The sequence below is a fragment of the Vigna unguiculata genome, chromosome 8 (assembly GCF_037176805.1).
Source record: "Vigna unguiculata cultivar grain cowpea cultivar isolate G323 ecotype 2 chromosome 8, ASM3717680v1, whole genome shotgun sequence".
Lineage (NCBI taxonomy): Eukaryota > Viridiplantae > Streptophyta > Magnoliopsida > Fabales > Fabaceae > Vigna > Vigna unguiculata.
The window spans coordinates 39,005,077-39,025,975 of NC_140799.1; the positions used below are offsets into that span (position 1 = coordinate 39,005,077).

The 20,899-nt window shown below is 29.6% G+C and overlaps 2 protein-coding genes across 2 annotated transcripts; one reads left to right on the forward strand and one right to left on the reverse strand.

The window, feature by feature from the left end:
* Positions 1–267: 267 nt before the first annotated feature.
* Positions 268–3,778, forward strand: LOC114194612 (putative serine/threonine-protein kinase PBL2). The gene is made up of 6 exons (XM_085665477.1): positions 268–733; positions 1,490–1,800; positions 1,889–2,024; positions 2,533–2,669; positions 2,775–2,898; positions 3,312–3,778. The coding sequence occupies exons 1-6, from the start codon at positions 679–681 to the stop codon at positions 3,716–3,718; spliced, it is 1,170 nt and encodes a 389-aa protein (XP_085521603.1). The 5' UTR covers positions 268–678; the 3' UTR covers positions 3,719–3,778.
* A 1,074-nt stretch (positions 3,779–4,852) lies between these two features.
* Positions 4,853–10,172, reverse strand: LOC114194610 (cyclin-dependent kinase C-2-like). Its single transcript, XM_028084948.2, has 12 exons — positions 9,877–10,172; positions 9,044–9,125; positions 8,825–8,915; positions 8,683–8,712; positions 8,417–8,526; positions 8,258–8,330; positions 8,057–8,177; positions 7,827–7,944; positions 6,710–6,849; positions 6,544–6,601; positions 6,023–6,093; positions 4,853–5,829 (listed from the first exon to the last, which is right to left on the reverse strand). The coding sequence occupies exons 1-12, from the start codon at positions 9,984–9,986 to the stop codon at positions 5,265–5,267; spliced, it is 1,569 nt and encodes a 522-aa protein (XP_027940749.1). The 5' UTR covers positions 9,987–10,172; the 3' UTR covers positions 4,853–5,264.
* Between the last annotated feature and the right edge of the window lie 10,727 nt (positions 10,173–20,899).

Here is a 20,899-nt window from a genome sequence, read left to right on the forward strand (position 1 = left end):
TTCAGCAATAATGACAACAACAGTGCTTGACCAGGTCAGGTAGTTGGGAAGATGGTAATTAAATAGAGTCCCGACAATAAATGTTGTCATGTTATTTTCAACATTTCTATTTTATTTGATTTAGAAACTACAAAATTAAAGTAGAGATTTATTAAACTATAAATTAATTATTGACTTACACTACTTCATGCTTATAAATAAACTTTAATCGATAATAAAATGTGCAGAAGACATTTAAGTTTGCAGAGATTAAGATTTTACGAGTATTGCTCTGAAATGTAACAGTTGACATTCTTTTTTCAACTCTGATGTCACCTTGGCAGCTTAAGGAAGCTGTCGTGTTCATGAACATAAGAGTCAAAATGTTAGCTATAATTATTAAAGAAAAAAACACGTATGATGCAGAGCCTGTTTTGGGGTGCTTAGCCCTTATCACACTTCAATCTTTGAAGAATCAAAGTGAGCAAACAAGTTATGTTTACATTGGTTCAGCGATTAACAATTTTTTCCTCTCATTGACTACGCTGTTTCCTCTGTTAGCCTTTGCTTCCACTTCTTTATCTAAGCTCATACACTGCACATTTTCTTCTTTCTTCTTGTAGATCTTTTCTTTCAAACCCTGTTCACCATTGGTGCTGTTGTTCTCTCCTCAGAAACAAAAAGATTAAAACTTTGATCATGGGAAACTGCTGCAGAAAACCAGTGGCTCATGTGTCTTCCACAAGTTTCTTTGGTCAGTTTTAATTTGGTTCTTTTAATCGTGTGTGTGTGTGTTTTTGTTTGTGTTTGTGTTTGTGTTTGCCCTCATTTTTTCTTTTCTTTAGTGCAAAATATAAATAAACCTTGAGTTATTTTTCTTCTGCTTTGATGTTATCACAACTTGGGACCGCTCGTGTCACTAGGTTGATGCATGATGATGCTTTGAATTTTAATATTTGTTTGTCATGGTGGATGGTTCCATTTTTGTGTCTTTGGTTTCCACGGAGAGAAGAAGAAGGCGATGGTTTCCAAAGGGTAAGAGTTAAAACAATAGTTCACAGGCTGTAACCTGAAAGATTATAGGACTAGCTGTATTTTAATGAACCTTCTTCTTCTGTTTTCTTGTTTTTTAGTGTTCTCAAGTCCTTGGTTTCGTAGAACTTGATGGAATTTTCTGTATTTTTGTTAACTTAAATATAAGCCTCCACAGATTGTGTTGGTATTGGTATGAAAATGATGGAAATTATGAGGCTTCTTCGCTTTGATTCAGGTTGTAAATAATGTTGAATGATTTTCGCCTTTTCTTTCTTCTTAGATGCAGTGACTGGTATGAATTAACATTGCCTTTCAACTCTTTGATTTCATCAAACTCAAAGAGTGACAATATTTGTGTATATACATGTGTGTTTGGCTATATGTTTCAAATTAATTGACAGTGCAATGTTCTGTACAAGAATATAGAAAAGTTACTGTGGTGGCTGACTGTAACTTGCATTTCATCTACTCTCAGGAGGCTCAAAGTCTCGAAGTAAGACAAAAGAGAACTCAAAATCTAGTGAAGGAAAAGCTCCTTTAAAAACTTCAGGATCAAATGTTGACAAACCCATCTCCAGTAACCTAAAGTCTTTCACCTTCAATGAACTAAAAGAGGCCACTAAGAATTTCAGGCAAGAAAACTTGATTGGAGAAGGAGGGTTTGGGTTTGTATACAAGGGATGGATAGATGAGAACACTTATGCTCCCACAAGACCAGGGACTGGAATTGTTGTGGCCATCAAAAAACTTAAACCAGAAAGTTTTCAAGGCCACAGAGAATGGCTGGTATGTCCAAGTTCTGTACAAAATCTTTATAAACTGAACTGCTTGTGTTGCTAGGCCTTGACTGATTTTCTACCCATTATGTTTGCAGGCAGAAGTCAATTATCTAAGCCAGCTTCACCATGAAAATCTGGTGAAACTTATTGGTTACTGTTCAGATGGTAAAAACAGGCTTCTAGTTTATGAGTTTATGCATAAAGGAAGTTTGGAAAATCATTTATTCAGAAGTAAGTAAAACATTTACTCTTCAACATATTTATTCTGAAATGATGCATTGGCTACCATTGTACAAAGGAGTAGAAATAGGCAAGACTAAGCTTTTGAGGTAGGCCTGAACCTAACCTGTTCTAGTTTGAGTTTAGACCTACTACCAAAGCTTAGTCTTGAAGAACAAAGGAAGTTTGGAAAATCATTTATTCAGAAGTTGTGCATTCACTCCTCAACATATTTAGTCTCCATTAATCCATTACTCCTCAACATATTTAGACTTAAACCTAGCGTAATTCATAATTGCAAAATCTGAGTCTGATCTGATTATCTATTACATGTCAATGTTTAAGTCTTAACTTTGCCTGTTTGAAGGCTCTGCTTAACCTCAAAACCTACTTACATGACCTGTTTTATATAAAGCCTATAAGTCTAGATACACTCTTATGTGCAACATGTTGTTTTTGAACTGAACCATAGTTTCCTCTTGATTCATAATACCTTAAATTTTGTTTTCTGTTTCTGCAGGAGGTGTTCAGCCTATTCCCTGGACTATCCGGATCAACATTGCAGTTGCTGTTGCAAGAGGATTAACATTTTTACATACCCTCGATGCAAATGTTATATACCGTGATTTAAAGGCAGCCAACATCCTACTTGATTCGGTATTTAACACTGAAAGTTAGGCTTGTGAATTTGTCAAGAAAAACAACACCTGTTGTTTGCATGTAAGTCTCCATTCTGAAAGAGTAGCACTATGATATATGCAGGATTTCAACCCAAAGCTTTCGGATTTTGGCTTGGCAAGAGATGGTCCTACAGGAGACAACACTCATGTTTCAACCAGAGTTATTGGTACTCATGGTTATGCTGCACCAGAGTATGTAGCTACAGGTAAATTAGCCTTTCCATTTTTCTATACCCTTTTATGAAAAATTTTAGGTTCTTAGCTTTTAGATGTTTAGATTAACAGTACCAAAAAAAGAAGCAAGGAACAATTGAGACACAAAAAGATGCAATAGTACACTGTTATTACTGTTACTGAACACTTGAGACTTACAAAACTCTAGAGAGTCTTGGAAATACTAATTAGTATTCCGGTCAAGAAGTGAACTAAAGTCTAAGTCAACCTTACAAAATTGACTTGTAAGATGAGATTTATACTGACTAATATACTATAGACTCGTTTTATCTCTGGTCAATGTAGATCAGTTTTATATACTGTGATGTTATGTGCGTGATTTGTAAAGTTTTTGAGGCTATGTTTTGGTAATGATAATAACTTGGCCTTTTGACTAAACAAACAGGTCATTTGACCCCAAGGAGTGATGTATACAGTTTTGGAGTTGTGTTGTTGGAGTTACTTACAGGAAGGCGTGTAGTCGAAGATGAAAGACCTGGATTTTCAGAAGAAACATTGGTGGATTGGGCAAGGCCATTCCTGAGTGATAGCAGAAGAATTTTGAGAATCATGGACACAAGATTAGGTGGCCAATACTCCAAGAGAGGAGCACAAGCCGCAGCAACACTTGCACTACAATGTCTAAATGCAGATCCAAAACACAGACCAACTATGGTGAATGTTCTAGCAGCATTGGAAGCACTAAGTTCCTCAAATTCATTTCCAAGGACCCCAAAATCTGGAACTGAGAATCATACAACAAAGCATTCTAGTCATTCTCAAAAATCAGCTGTAAATAATAACAGACTATGAGCTGTTTTTCCTCCCTCTGTTAATAATGCTTCTGGATCCCTGCTAGAAGTTTGTTCTTTCCATTTTTGGTGCTAAGTTTAAATAAAATTTGTTAGAAACACTTTTAGGAAGAGAAAACATGTATAAAGGAAAGATAGAATATTTTTTTTCTAGAAACTAAAAGTAGTTAAATTCTAATTTTTAAATAAATTAGTATAAAGATTTTTTTACTAAAACAATGATTACTTAAATTAGTATATCAATGCTGTTATGACTTTTAAGCTTAAAAAAAAATCTCTAAAATTTGATTTAAACACTGTAATATCCACTGTTGATGTAATCAATGATATATATTGAGTTTTTGTTAAATAAAAAATGATTTTAAGATAATATATAATTTTGGATTGTTTAGAAAAATACTTTTCATAGCAACGAAAAGAAGTATAAATTTATTTGCATTTGTATTAATTAGTTGGGCATTCAAAATAACCAACTAATGTAAGGTTAATATTAGTATATGGATGCTTTGTAGGTAACAACAATAACTTTAGGTTGGAACAATTGTAGAAAGTATAACCTGTGACACTACGAATTCCAATTATCCACGATTAAAAATAAGAGAAAACATGTCTTCATCGATAGTTTCAATTAAGCCAGAGGTTTATTTATTGTTTATGAAGCAAAGAGCAAAATACAACATTTGAACCTAGTGCATTCTTGAGTGGGTGGGTGGCTGGGTGGAGTGAACTAAGTGCATTATAATTATTTTAAAAAATAACAAAAAATAATCAATTATTTATAAATGTGTTGTAACATTTTCTAATGTTTTAAATCTGCTCCGACATTATAATAGGAAATAAGATATAAAGCAGAATGTACTAAGTTAAGTAATTCTATCAGTGGAGTAAACCTCTATTATTACAATGCTGTAATTCAAGAAAATAAAATGAAATAATGGCAATAATTAGAAAGTAGAAACTAGCTCCTCACATGACGAACAATATAAAAACAAATGACAGAATTCCACATGTTGAAATTTGTTTACTTCTTCCACAATCTATCGAAATTCATTAATTTCAGTTCCCTACCCCACCACTACCATAACCATCCATATTGAGTCTATTTATTTATTTATTTATTACTACATATTGTGGCTGTCATAATAAAGTATAAAACTAACAAAAAGTTGTACAAGGAAGTATCCTGAAAAGAATATCAGTAAGCAGCTGTTTGTAACACATTTGAAATATGCTGCTATCGTCCATACATAATGCACAGGATTCAATGAGTATAGAGAAAAAAAAAACTATAAAATCGGAGGTTCACTCTTCTTTCGTGGAGCCCTTATGATTAGGAGCACCAAACATTACTGAAGGTGCATGCACGCATCACAAAGGTTTCCAGGTACTTAATGAGAATAGTATATCTCAATAGTATACAAACCATAGAGGTCAGATCTCATATCTTCTTCTAAATAACTTGATCCATTAATAGTCCGATCTGTCTCAAATTTATCAGGGTATTGCCAAATCATAGTGCAAATACTGATCATCGTAAGAAAGTATATTTACTGCTGCCAACCATACTGCTGTTGATTGCGGTTTCCACCCATCATGTTTGAGCCACGACCAGCTGCCGAACCCCCATATGGACCACCTTGTTGGGGATAATTTGGAGCTCCAACTCCATAGCCACTGCCCCCGCCGCCACCACCACCACCGCCACCACGGGGACCACCACTAGGCATGTTATTGGACCCATAAGGTGCACCCCGCCCTTGGGGAGGATAAGGTCCCGTGCCATAACCACCACCTTGACCTCCTCGATTTGGGTGATTGTATCCTCCGCCTTGGTTTCCATTGGGAGGATATCTTCCTGGTCCACCAGATGGACCTCTAGGCTTGCCATAATGATGAGTAGGTCCTGCAGCAACTGGGGGTTGAGAGCCATGAATCTGTTGGTTTGGTCCTGACCGCATTTGACCATGTTGTCCGGGCTGCTGAATGGGGGGAAGACGACTGTGCTGCTGTGGGTGCTGCATTTTCTGACGCTTAGCCATTTCTTCATTTTGCCGTTGTTGTTGGCGCTTTTTCTTTGTCTGAAACTCATGTGATGACTCGTACTTGGGTAAACTAAGCCGTAGAGAAGAGTAGGAAGTTGAAAAGTATGGACCAGAAAACGATTAGTCGAGAAGAAACAATAAAGTAAAAAGGAAAATGAAAGGAGTGAATGAGAAGATATTTATTCCTATTAAGATGACATAGTTTCACGCAAAAAAGTAGTATTCTGAAAATAAGTAACTAAAGTACATGGAAGGTCTCTTACCTCTTGGGGTCACATGGTAATGGATCTGTCCAGAAATACTCAGCATCAAGTGCATCTTTCGCAGTAATTCTCTGAAGAAATCAAATCGACAAACAAATTTTAGAAAAGGGATCACAAACAAAATTAATCGTCATAAAATCACATAAACAGGTGGAAAATAATTACTTTACAATAAATTTTCAGGTTACGCCAACACAACTTCATATTTATCAATTACAGCACAGATAATTACTTTACAGAATTAGTCTCAACTAGCAAGCAATGTGGCATTGATGTTTTTCCGTTTTTCACAAAGGAAAAAAACAGACGCATAGCACTTTCTCTTAAGTTTACTAAGATTTTTGTCAACATCCATGATATAATATAACAAACCAGCTATTCTAGACACAGTTAACCATGTCCAAATAAAATAGATGGAGTGGTAAAAAATAAAACTGGGAAAAACAAGTATTTGAACCCTGTAAAATAAAAATTCAAGATCATTAATTAATAAATCAGACTTATAAGTGAAGAAATGATACCTGTGCTGGATCAAGTGTCAACATCTTCTCCAACAACTCGAGAGCATGATGATCAAAACTGTAAGTCATAGGGAAACAAGCTATTTAGATATAAAAAAATCCCAGAAAATGAACTACAGGTTAGCTTTTCTGGTGGAAAGAAAAACATGTATATTTTGATACTTACTGCCGGAAAACTTCCCTCAAACGTCTTTTCATTGGCCTTGTTGGCATAAATTTATTATAATAAGGTATCTTAGAAACCCCAGGCCAGTTGATTTCAGTTGGTGCTCCACACAGCTCATATATTTTATTTAATTGTTCTGGCTACAATGGTCACAAAAAAAAGCCGGCATTACATTTAAGCTGGAAAAAAATTTATCACGAGGATGTACAGTAATGTCATATATCTTAAAAGAAAGATCAGGAGCGAGTGTAATGCAACGCAATGACTAAATTTCCAAAGTATTGAGCAGGTTAAATCCAGCAATGTACACAAACACCATCATTAGCATTTCATCTTTTCTTGATGATAAAAATATAAATCAGGTAAAAATTTAGACTCAAGACCTAACACTTGTCCATTTCAGTTTCTGCAGCGAAACACTCTACATTTGAGTCCCTACATGAAAAGTATTTACAAATGAAAAACCCGGCTATTTAATTGGTAGTAAATTTGTAATCTATATTAGATACTTTATTTTGTTCTAATTCTTATACAAAAAATACACTTTGTTTTGATCCCTCATGAGAAAAAAAAAACCTAAATATTGATATCTACACCTGACACAACATTTTTTTTGTTGTCCCTCAATAAAAACAAATATCTAACACTTGTATTAACTTTAGCAAACTGAAGAGACCAATTAATGTATGGAATGTAGAGCAAAATGTTGAGTTTTTACATACAGGGACTACAACAAAAACTGGTGTCACAGGTGAAGACTAAATTTTTACTTACAGGGACTACAAGAAAAACTCATGTCACAGGTGAGGACTAAATTTTTAATTTAACCTAAAATTAACTTTCAGAGAAATGCTTATATATTTAAAATCAAAAGAAATAAATCAATATTTATTTTAATGAAACAGAAAGGTAGTTTATGCTTGTGGCAAGTATCCAGACACTGAATATGATGAGCTACAATGTAAAGAATCTCTTCTTGATACCATTTATGCATAATCTCGCTGATAATAATACAAGATAAAACCATAACTAGTCCGTTGCACTCAGTATCACATCAATTAGTCACCAATTTAGCTTCTAGTTTCTCTCAACTTATCATACATAGAATATTACTAACCTCATCTTTTCCAGGAAAGATAGGCTTCCCCTGAAGAAGCTCAGCAAAAATGCACCCAACTGACCACATATCTACAGCAGGCCCATACTTTGTTGTCCCAAGCAGCAACTCAGGAGGTCTACATATATAACAAAAACAGTCAAAATATGCATCGTCCAATCAAAACTCATGACAAAAAATGACATTAATTACCTGTACCATAACTTTTTTATCAGCATTTTGGTAATTACCTGTACCATAATGTAATGACACGATTTGTAAGATTAGCATTTTGGTCATTAGAAAATGATCGTGCTAGTCCAAAATCTGCAAGCTTAAGGTTTCCCTCATTGTCTATAAGAAGATTTGAGCCTGCAACCGAACAAAATACATACAATAAGAATAATAAACTTTTACATTCTAAACTAAAACAATCTTTTCAATATACAGACCTTTGATATCACGATGGAGTACTTGATTTACATGACAATAGTGAAGCCCCGTCAACAGTTGTCTCATGTAACACTTACGAAAGGAAGTGAAACACAATTCAGACAATAAAACAAGCAACTATTAATATATGAAATAAAACTTGGTATTAAAAGTAATACTTTAATTTGGGGAACTGTAAATCTCATCCCAGGTCGGTCAGCAAGGCCAGTTAAATCGTGGTCCATGTATTCAAAGACCATATAGATGCCACCTCTATATTTGTTACCATCTGCAATCCCAAAACAAGAATGAAAAGCGGACAAACTAAGTTTAGTATGCTAACCCCAAAGCAAATTGATGGAAATATTCACACACTAGAACTATAAAGCATAGTATATGCTACTGTCAAGCAGTCGGGCTTATAAAACAAGAATAAATGACTTGCCTGGCCTCCCCTGTTCATCTTTCTCAGGACCTGAAAGAAAAAAAAAATAACAACATTTTAGATGTATAAATAAAACAAACTTTTAAATCCTAAGTCGTCTCAATTTGATAACAAAGCTAATTTAGATCTTGAAAAAGGGTACCTGGAGAAGTCACAATTTCTTTCAGCTTGATCACATTTTCATGATGTAGTTTCTTAAGAATTTTGATTTCTCGTATAGCAGTTATAGGAAACTGCAATGGAAAAATTAACAACACAGTTCAGAGGAAAAATTGTAGCAACAGAACGTGACTGTAACTTCTGATTTAGGTCCACTGTATGGAATGTGATACATTATGAAATTTTGTAATCAAAGATATACCCCCTCTCTCTCATTGTCCATACGTATTTTCTTCAGAGCAACAATTTCACCAGTTTTGATCTCTTTAGCCATGTAAACCTGACTGCAAGCATAAATGTATGAAGGTACAGATCAATTCACTTTAGAATGCATCAGAAAGGAAGCGGATAACATTGATATGAACAATGCTAGAACTAGATGACATTTTATGTGTGATGAAGTTGGAAGCTATGTCCAAAGAAGAAATTAATGCGGCAAAAAACACCTACTTCACATAGACAAGAGAGCAAGGGAAAATAAAAAAAGAAATTGAACAAGAGTAACACCCAACAAAACCATAGAAAATGGATCGAGGTTTTAATAAAAGTTTCTGTAACCGTGATCGTAGCCACAAACATCAAGGCTCTAAAGTCCTTGCAACCACGTTGCAACTGAAATGCGGCCCCATCAGCCTCATTTTTTCAAAATTTCACACAACATCAAGGATTGCCAACAAAACTAAAACGGTGGTCACAATTTTAAACCATAGAACCAATAAATAAATTAAAAAAAAGAAGAAGGATATATTACAATTAAACCCAAAGCATCCAACAATAAATAACTATAAAGATTTCTTCACTCTAAAACATTCTGATTGATAAGAGATACATGATCAGGATCAAGACCCTAAAAGTTCAGGTTTAAGTTGCTTTCAATTTCAGCCCAGCTCAACAAAATCTACCGGATTATTCCAATAGAGTGTTGCATAGCAAACACGCTTTGTTATAATTGAGAACATACATTTTCAACTTCCATGTTCAAAAAGACAGCCCAAAAAAATGCAAAGCTTAAGCAGTACACAAATTGAAACCAACCCATATGTGCCTTCGCCAATTTGCTCCAGTTTCTCGAAGCAATCGACACTTCTGGATCCACAAGTGGGCGATTCATTAACGTTCAATTGCCCTGGAGCTGCAATAGCCATTGCTCCCTAATCTTCGAAGTTCCAAATTCGGATTCAACAGCGAATCGGACGAATCAGGGTTCCGCTTAGGGTTTCTCGCGCGCGAAATTTTCACGAAAATTACCCACAAATCAAATAATAAAGCCTTTAAAGAAAAAATTCTGATATAGGAGTTGTAAAGATATGAGTAATTTTCTAAAGAGTATATCTTTAACTTTGATTTTATTGTTCAAGTCTATTTTCCATTTAATAAAACAATCAAATAATATATATTAGGATGACTTAACTATTACTATTATTAGTTTGATTATAATATATATATATATATATATATCATTTTTAGACTAGAAAAATTACAATTGTAATATTTCATACATGTCTTTTAATGTATTTTACTCTTTTTATATCAATATATCAATCTCACTGTTACATGAGAGTTGATAAGAAAAAAATATCAATACTGTTTTATAACCCATTATACATTTTTTATCAACGTTTGAAAAGTAGTATAACATTTTATTTAAAAAATATTTTGTATTTATAAATTAATCTATGTTAATATCAATAGTATAAGATTTTATTAGAAAAATATGTTTTTGGATTAATTATACTTATCTATTAAATTATTATAAATAGTTGTAATTAAATATAAAAAGTTATCCTTTGAAAACTAATTTATGTCAATTAATAAAGTAACGCAAATTAATTTCTAATCAAACAGTAGATATGCATTTAAATATGTAGAATGGGTTTTTTCACAAAATTTTAGAATAGAAAATAATTTAGGATGGTAAATAATATAAATTTAACTTTTATATTTTAAAAAATTCTAAACTTATTAATATTGTATTATTTTTTAAATATATATAATATTATATTAATAAGTGATTATATTATAATATTATTAAATTTATATATAAAGTAAATTTATATTTATTAAGAACAAAATAAAATAAAATAAAAAGAATTATTGTTAAATGAAAAAAGTAACTGTTTGAATAATTTTATAAAAGACAATAAATCTTTAAAAAATAATAAATAATTATATAACAAAAGATAAAATAAAAGTAAATAATTAAGAGGTCTTTTATATATAAATATAAATAATTTAAAAATTATATAAGAAAAACATACTGTTTCAATTTTTCAAAATAAGAGGTTATTTTAAATTATTAGTTGTAAAATTATGTTATTTTCTAATACATATATTTTTGGATGGTAAAGAAACAAGAAATAAGTTATATTCATTAATTTCTAAAAGATAATTAACATTATTTAATTATAGTGATGAAATCTGATTGGAAAGACAAAATGGGAACAAAAATATTTGTAGTTGTAATTTATTAGTTTTTATTTTCTAAAATCTGAACTATTTAATATTATTTTATTAAATAAGGAAAATCTTTTGAAAAGATATATATGTTCAAAAGTCGCATCATTAAAATTAAACACAATGAATGTTTAAAATAATATACTTTCTTGTTTTATGCTTTTAAGACGATAATATATCATTCTTTTACCAACGCATTTGCATTTTATCATCTTTTAAATAAGAGTTTGATAAACTCTCATCAATATAGAAATTAAAAATGGTAAAATACTAAAATCAAATATTTATGTTTTTATTGATATTTCATAAAAAAAAAAAAAGCAAAATATAAAGACCATGTAGGTCATTGTTATATTTCATATATAAAATTAACATTAAATTTTCAAAATCCCCTAGGTGCTACAATTTAAATTTCACAACCAATTAGATCCAACAAATAAAAATATGATCTTTTTTTTTTCAGTTTTGAGTTATTTTTATTGATATTAAGTTATACTTGATCTTTAATCTTAGTTATTATATTAAAATTCATCAATATAAAATTAATATGGTGAATATATTTTTTAGTAATTATTTGTAAGTGTCATATGGTAAAAACGTGACCGTGAAATATTTGAGATTATATTAAATAATTGGTAATCAAACATTTAATTAACTTATAAATAAATTTTCCAAATTTAAAGAGAATAACTTGTATTGTGATGTTAAGATCAAAGGATTATTCAATGATAGATAATTGTCATTGAACTAATAAATTATATGATTGAAATTGATACTTATGGCTTAAAGAAAATATTGATAATATGATCTACATCCTCAGAATATTTATACCCCTCAATTTCTGAAATTATTTTCTTATAATTTTTTATTATGTAATAGCAATTGATAGATCACAATTACATTTTTATTTTATAATCTTATCCAATTTGCTACCAAAGTTACTGCACTACATTATTCATATGTTTTCTAAATATAAATTTCGAATATAAAATTATTATTAAGATACCATCGTATTTGGAATGTGCAAGTTTTGTTTTTTTAACGTCTAAATAAGTGAAAATTCTTATTTTATTTGACTTTCTTTGTAAGTAATATCTTAATTTTTTTATATATTAGTTATTAAATTAAATGATACATTAATACATGTATATAATTGACATAATCTTTTAGTGTGCTATTCATATAATTTTATTATATAAAATTATTATTCTTTAATAAATAAATTATATTATTTGTTAATATTAATTATATTGCAAATAGTTATTAATTTATTTTATGACTAATACATAAATTTAGATTCTATTATAGGTTTGATTATTGACTAAAATTGACATATGTTATTAGTTATTAGTCAGTTTACTTGTTGAGAAGGTTGGATCTCTACAGGTAAAGATATAATATAATTAACTCAAAGTAAGTAAGATAAAATATAATTAATATAATTGTTCATTTTTAAAACGTGTGTGTATCATAATTTTATTAAGGGTTCATTGACCAAGCATGAAAAATTGAGGATCTTAAATTTCTAAATTAGGATTCAAAAAATAATAAAGAGGTTCAATTACTTCTTTATCATTGGTCTTATCTAATTTGATTAATATAATAAAAATTTCAAAAGAACCCTAATCAGAATTAAAACCCCATTTTTTTGGAAAATCACCTGGTTGGGAATTTTTTTATGTTTTGAAACATAAATTATAAATTCCCAATTAAAAATTCAGACAACAAATATAGCAGAGTTCAAAGACCTCTCAATAGATATTAGCAACCAGGAACTTCTCAACAAAGGGACCTTTTAACATAGATTAGGGACCTCTCAATAAGTAACCAAGGATCTTACCAAGAGACTAGAGACCTCTCACCTTTTAGCAGATGATTTCTTATTAAGTGACTATGAATCTCTCAGCAAAGACCAGAAACCTCTTAACAGAAATTAGGGACCTCTTAGCAAGTGATGAGGACCTCTCATAATAGACCAGGGACCTCTTATAATAGACCAGGGACCTCTCAACAAGTGACAAATGACCTCTCAGCAAGTGACTAATGACCTCTCAGCAAGTAACTAGGAACCTCTCAGCAAGTAACTAGGAACCTCTCAGCAAGTGATCAGAAACCTCTTTGCAATTGAATAGGAACCTCTCAGGAAGTGACTAAGGACCTCCCTACAAAGACTAGGGACATCTCAGTTAAGACCAAACACCTCTCAGCAAAGACCACAAACATACCTCTCAGTAGGTGACTAGGAACCTCTCAGCAAAGACCAAGGACCTCCCAACAAAGACAAGAGAGATTTTTTAGCAAGTAACCAAGGACCTCTTAGCAAAAGACCAGGGACCTCTCAGTAGAGACCATGAACCTCTCAGAGACCATGAACCTCTCAGCATGTGACAAGAGACCCTCCAAAGATAAGAGACCTCTCAACGGAGACCAAGAATTTCTAAGCATGTGATCGGGACCTCTCAACAAAGACCAAGGACCTTTCAGCAAAGACCAAGGACCTCTTAGCAAGTGACCAATGACCTCTCAACAAGTGTCCATGGACCTCTTAACAAGTGACCGGGAACCTTTCAACAAGTGATTAGGGACTTCTTAGCAAAGACCAAGGACCTCTCAACACCTCTCAACAGGTGAGCAGGAACCTCCCTCGCAACAAGTGACCAGGAACCTCGCAGCAAGGACCTCTCAACAGAGACCAAAGACCTCCCTACAAAGACCAAGGACCTCCCGACAAAGACAAGAGGGATTTAAAGACGATGGACATCTCAACAAGTGATCTTAGACCTCTCAGCAAGTGACCAAATGACCAAGGACCTCTCAACAGAGACCATGAACATCTTAGCATGTGACTAGAGAACCCTCATAAAAGGCCAGAGACCTTTCAATGGAGACCAAGAATTTCTTAACATGTGATCAAGACCTCTCAACAAAGACTAGAGACCTTTCAGCAAGTGGCCAAGGACCTCTCAGCAAGTGTTTAGGGACCTCTCAGCAAATGACCAGGACCTCTCAGTAAAGACAATTGACCTATCAACGAGTGATCAAGGACCTCTCAATAAGTGACTAGGAACCTCTCAAAATGGACGAGAGACCTCTTAGCAGACAATAGGAATCTCTCAACAAGAGACCAGGAACCTCTTAGCATCAACCAGGGACCTCTCAATAAGTGACCTCAATAAGTTATCAAGGATCTCAATAAGTCTAGGGACAACTCAGTAGTAATTGAACATAAACCTCTCACTGAGTGAATTGAAGGGACCCTTGATCATAAATCCAATTCAAAATTATGTATTATCCATAAAATTAATAATCATGTGCAAAATAATTGATACTAATAAGATTATTATTCTCTATTCTATATATTTTTTATTAGTATGGATTAACATTAATCAATAAGTATCAATTATGTTATGTTACACATGTTATTAATTTTATGGGTAATACATCATATTGTGTTTTTGATCAACGGCTCATGATGGGTTTGGGTTTGATTGATAAGTGACTATTCAAAGATGTTATTCATTGAGAAGAAGATTCCTGATATCTGCTGACGGCTAAGAATATATAATTAATAATACAAGTACACTTTTAACATATGTCCTAAACTTACCTAGAGTATCATCTCACACACATTTTTGTACATTCATGGATCTTTCATTAATCCCTCGTACACAAATCTCTTCAACTCATACTTTAATATATTATATTTTTGTATGTTATATTATTTTCCTTGTCAATTGATTGTCTTGTTATCTTGTAATTTTAACTAATATTATTGAGTCCTTAGAGTTTGTATTGTCTTTTATCGATTTCAAGTATCACTGTAATAAATATTTGCGTGATTTTTTTTAATAATTTTATTAGAAACTAAAAGAATTCACAACGAACCACTTATATAAGTTACATTTCTTTTTAAAAAAATTATACTCGACTTATAAGTTATTCTTATTATCTAAAACAAGCTAATATTATTATATACTATTCAATTACAATTTTAATCAAACTTATTTTACTTATCATTAAATTGAAAGGTTTTTTATTTTATATAAATATTTTTTTTGAACTGTCAATTTTGTAAGTGTGCATTAAAAGTACAAAATAGAAAGTAAAAAAAAAAAAACCTATCAACTCCTACATATATCCAAATTACTATGGATGACAATGAGACAAAATGATTAAGAGTTTGATTGTCTCGTCACATTCTTAAAGTAAAAATTATTTTTTATATCCAACTAATATAAACTTTTATTACATATTCATCTCATAATTTCGTATCTCTTTATATTTTTACTCATTCTTTCCTATTTCAAATATTGGTTCAATATTTTTTGTACAAATAAAATAAAAATCACCAAAACATGGTATTATCAGATAATAGTTGAATGTTAAATAATTGTAGAAAGGAATAAAACATATTAATATTATAAAAATGAAATTAATATAAGTTTTTAGTGTTATTAATAAATTAAAAACATTTTAATATTTTAAAATAAAAATGAATGTAAAGATCGAAATATTAATACCTATGTAAAATAATAATTAGTATTTTAACATATACATATTCATCATCATCATGTCTCAGTATCTAATTTAAAAAATTAGATATTCCACACTCAAACAGTATAAAAAATTCTTATTAGAATCGAAATGAATTTGAATAATCCTTACATAAACGAGTAGATTAATGTATGCAAAAGTTTAATTGTTAAACAATAATTGATAAAGAAAACATATTATATGTTATTCATTTACAATTTTAATCAAACTTATTTTACTAATCATTAAATTAAATTGAAAGATTTTAAAAAACAAAAATTATATAAGCTAATAATATTTTACTTTACATCTCATTGTAATGCATTAGAACCTAAATCTACTCTTATATGCTCACATTTAAACAAATTCCAAAAGAAAATAACTTCATTTGTCCAACATGAATCATATTAAGAATTTATAGATTAATATAAGATACACACTTTTAACATTTATCATCTATAATAATAAAGTTTTTGTCACGTATTGTTCATCTTTTCCTCCATTGATTTGACCACCTTCTTCATCACTACCACAAATTTCATCACCACCCACCAACCCACTACAAACATTTCTTTTATCAATTATAAGATCATATATGATACACAAAACAATGTCACATATTTGTAAATAATATACAAACAACCATAGTAAATAACATAAAAACGTTATTTTTTATTTTTTTGTATTTTCAAAAGAATTAAAACAAACTACAATCACGCGTATAAAGATTTTCAAGTACAAACTATAATAAAATAAACTATTTATAAAAGAAAAAACATAAAAGGAAGAAAGAAAAAAAAGAGAGAGAGGGAAAGTTAATAATAATAAATAATGATAAAACAACGGATACACAAGAATAAAATTATATTTATTTTGATATTTTCAAATATATTAAAATATTTTAGTTTATGAAAATCAATGTATTTTATTAGAGATACATTAAAGAATAATACAAAATAATTAGTGATGAATTTAGACTCGACTACATACATGCTGCCTATAAAAATGTTGATTAAACTACCAATCATTTTTTCTCATATTTATATTACGAAAATTTACTAATTTGAATTTTCTGAAAATTTGTTAATTACATGAATATATAGTAGTTTTATAAATTAATTTGAATAAATCAACTTTGAGAGTTCATCTACAATAATCATACTAATCACATTTACCTTAATTAATATAATTATACTTTTTTATTCATTAATAATAAAAAATTAATATAACAATGCATTATGAATTTTATAAATTATACATGTAATTATAAAAGTTACTTTAAGTAGTATACTTATTGTTTTTTAAATTAAAAAAACCAGTGACATCCCAACGTAAAAGAATAAACGCGATGATCATATATAATGTGTAATTCAACTATGCAAAAGTTGTATAATATACCTATAACCTATAAAGAAAAAAAAAACAATATATATAATAATATAATTGGAAAACTTAACAGAATAACCACATTAACATAATGATAGTTATACATATAATAAAAATAACTTTTAATTATAAATTTCACGTATCACTGAAAAAACTTAAAAATATATTTAAGTTTTAGGGTGGTTAAAACAATGTGAATATTGTTTTTAAGGACATATTTAGCATATTTGAAATTTTACAAACATATTTTATCCTATTGTTTATAACAACATTATAACGAATAAATAAATTTATGTATGATATGACAATCAATATTTGCATATAATAAATTATTAAGTATAAATAAATGATAAAATAAAAATTCTGACAATGTTTAAATTTTAAAATGATATTACTACAAAACTCAAACATGATCAAGTAGTGCTTTAAAAATTCCCAATTTAGAAAAATAATATTTTGATATTTTTTTACCTCCCATTTATTTATAAGATGATTTGTTTTAAAGTCTAAATCCCACCAATACAATTCATGATATGAATACTTCAACTATTGTGTTTAGTGAAGATAGTTGACTTTGACTCTGAAACTTAATTCCCATTTGTTTTAAGGTGATTATAAACTAATTTAATTTGCAAAGAAAGATAATGGAAGAAAAACCATGATTGTTGTCTGTATTCATGAGTTTAAAGTAAAACATAATTGAAAAAGTTGAAAGACTAAAATAATGCACTATGAATTGAGTGCAATCCTATAAAGTCACATGGGCCAGTGGAAGAAAGAAGATAATGTAGATAAATCTTCAATATTTTATTTCATAAAGTTATTTCACTTTCTTCCTACAAAAACTATGCTATAATTCCCTCAGCTTTGGTGATAATGTTGCCACAAGATATATTTTAATTTAATCACTAATATTCTATAATCTATCATTTTCTGGGTCAACCACTTTTTCTCTTCTCAATTCATCTAGAATAATATAGATTAATGTTAAACCATATCAATAGGGTTTATGTTAAAATATGTTGAAACTAGTGGAGGAGAGAAGTAACATGCATGTACACAAATAAAAATATATATACTTAGTGGTCTCAAGAAAATGATCCAATGGAGCATATCAAACCCTTGCATTTAAGAGGTTACAAATTTGAATGGATCAATTCTTTTTTTAGTAAATATATTTATGTTTAATTTAATTTTACAAAACAAGATGATGTTCATATTTATATACTATATTTATATACTATATGCTAATCATAGAAAAATTCAACCATGAATATAAGTTATTAGTAAAAACGAAGATAATTATAAATTTAAGGATTAATTTAGTCTCTAACTTTAGAAACACGTGAATTTAGTCTTTTTAACTAAAAATTTGTTAAGTTTATTTGACGTTTCAAACATGTTTGATGATAATTACTAAGCTAATATTAAAGAGAGAATATGTTGTAAATGATTCAAATACTATCATGAAAGCATTCTAACATTTCAAACGTTAAATAATTTTAATAAAATTTGATTGAAATTAAAAGAACTAAATCCATAAAATTCTAAAGTTGGAGGATTAAATTGGATAAAATTTTTGAATATGAACTAATTTTAATTTAAAAAATATATATATTTAATCCTAAAATTAAATATTCATAAATTCGTTATTTTAAAGTTTTAGATATAGTATTATTATTTTTAGGTAGACTAGATTCAAGTATAAAAATAATCAAAACTCGAATAAAATAACCTCTGAATTATTTTGATACTACTTTACTAAATAAAATTATGTTTAATTCAATTTATAAATAGACTATTGTAAGGTGTAATTTATAAGCAGTATCTAATTGATTGGTAATTTGTGTCGTCTAAATTTAGACAAGTCCACGAAAATAAATCAAATTATGAAACCAATATATTTTAAATAACATTTTATTTAAGAATACCTTTCATAATTATTTTGTGGGTTCTAATATGAATTAGCTTCCTTCCATTCATGTGGATAAAAGATGACACGTGAATTGTTTATGGCATTATTCTTGAATTGTCATTTTTCTTTGTTGTGACAGTTTGTTTTATTAGCACCTTAAAAACTTTTGAATTTTAGTGTTTAACTTTTGTGAAAAATATTTTAGTGCAATCGCTTCGTTCTCTCGCAAATGATTATAATGTTCATCATAGTTGTTTTGATTCTTATCCAAAAAAGGTTATAGCTTTTGTGTTAACCCCTTACAATTCAGTCATCCAAAATATTCAATCATGGTTGACAAAGAACATATCTTTCTTCTTCCCTTGTAAAAAATTTTGTTAGAAATGAGTTTTAGGATCAAGAAAGTTCGTTAAGATATGTTTTAACTTGATTCTGATATCATGTTAGAAGTGAGTTTTATCTCTAACTCAATTATACAAAACCGGTTTGTAAGGTGAGGTTTACATCTCACTTATATATTATGAAATTGTCTTATATCTAGTTGATGTAAAACTTTTAACAAATTTTGTTTAAGAATTTGTAAAATCACCATTCTTTCTTAATTATAGTATATTTATTTTTTAAAGTTAACTCCTTTGTATTAATTTCAATAATAGATTTGGGATTGTTCATTGGATCAATTACATCCACTAAAATTTCATGACTAGTTATGATTAAAAACTCAACCTATAGCAATGGAACTCCTATTTGATGAATATTTATGCAAACATAGGAAAATCCCTATGTTAGAGTCAAAACATTTTAAGCAATTGCAAAATTTTTAAGAATTTCGATCATTTGAAGGATTTGTATTCTGTTTTGTGTCTTTATTTCTTATCGAGTCCAAATTCTCTATTGATTTTTTGATATTGTCCTTTGTGAACATTAAAAATATACTTTATTAGTATTTTTAATAAATTTTAAAACTTTAAAATTAGTGGTAATTAGTATATTATAGAAGTACAGTAAATAAATAACACAAAAAAACTCAACAGAAAATCCAAATTTTTTCTTATCATACAACATATTATCAAAATTTAAGTATAATTTACGATTTATTTATTTATTAAAACATGTGTGGTAGGTGAATCACTAATTTATGAACACATATAAATTGATTTAATTAAGAAAAAGAAAAAAAATGTGTTATTTTAATGGACTACCGAGTTCATTGTGCAACTTAAAGAAATAAATTGATGTGAGTTTTGTCTCTATTTCTCATTTTTATTATCTTTTCAATATATATAGATAACTTTGAAAAAAAAAATGTCACATTAATAATCCAAGTTACTTGTTGAGTTAAAACTCCAATTTTAATAAAAAATAGCAACAAAATAGGAAAGGTGTTATCTCAGTTTCATCCAAAACCATGAAGGAGACCCACAAAATTAAATATCGAATTTAATAAAAAATAAAAACTGGTGCTTATCCAAGGACATGGCATTATCCTTAGTTGCTCCCCAATGTGATAAACTTGCTGCTAAAAGCAGTTGTTGGTCAGAATTGTTCTTCCGTGACCAACTTGTAAATTTTTAACTTCTTCTCCAAACAGAAAAAATGACGAAGCATTATAAGCAACACTGAAAAATTGCACAAAAATTATTTTTTTAATCAACATCATTGGATTTGCTTGATGTAGTTCATACAACAGAAAAGATATGCATGCCATGCATATCCTTACATTTTCATACTATGAACAAACAAATTATATTATATCGACTAAATATAAAA

What these genes read in the sequence shown, in the direction of transcription:
- LOC114194610 (XM_028084948.2), bottom strand. Translation starts at nt 9,986, where the DNA reads ATGGCTATTGCAGCTCCAGGGCAATTGAACGTTAATGAATCGCCCACT. An exon ending in ATTGGCGAAGGCACATATGG is followed by an intron (nt 9,126 to 9,876) that starts GTTGGTTTCAAT and finishes TTATGCTTGCAG; the next exon opens with TCAGGTTTACATGGCTAAAG. An exon ending in TCTTTCCTGGAAAAGATGAG is followed by an intron (nt 6,850 to 7,826) that starts GTTAGTAATATT and finishes TGACCATTGTAG; the next exon opens with CCAGAACAATTAAATAAAAT.
- LOC114194612 (XM_085665477.1), top strand. Translation starts at nt 679, where the DNA reads ATGGGAAACTGCTGCAGAAAACCAGTGGCTCATGTGTCTTCCACAAGT. An exon ending in GTCTTCCACAAGTTTCTTTG is followed by an intron (nt 734 to 1,489) that starts GTCAGTTTTAAT and finishes ATCTACTCTCAG; the next exon opens with GAGGCTCAAAGTCTCGAAGT. An exon ending in GGAAAATCATTTATTCAGAA is followed by an intron (nt 2,025 to 2,532) that starts GTAAGTAAAACA and finishes CTGTTTCTGCAG; the next exon opens with GAGGTGTTCAGCCTATTCCC.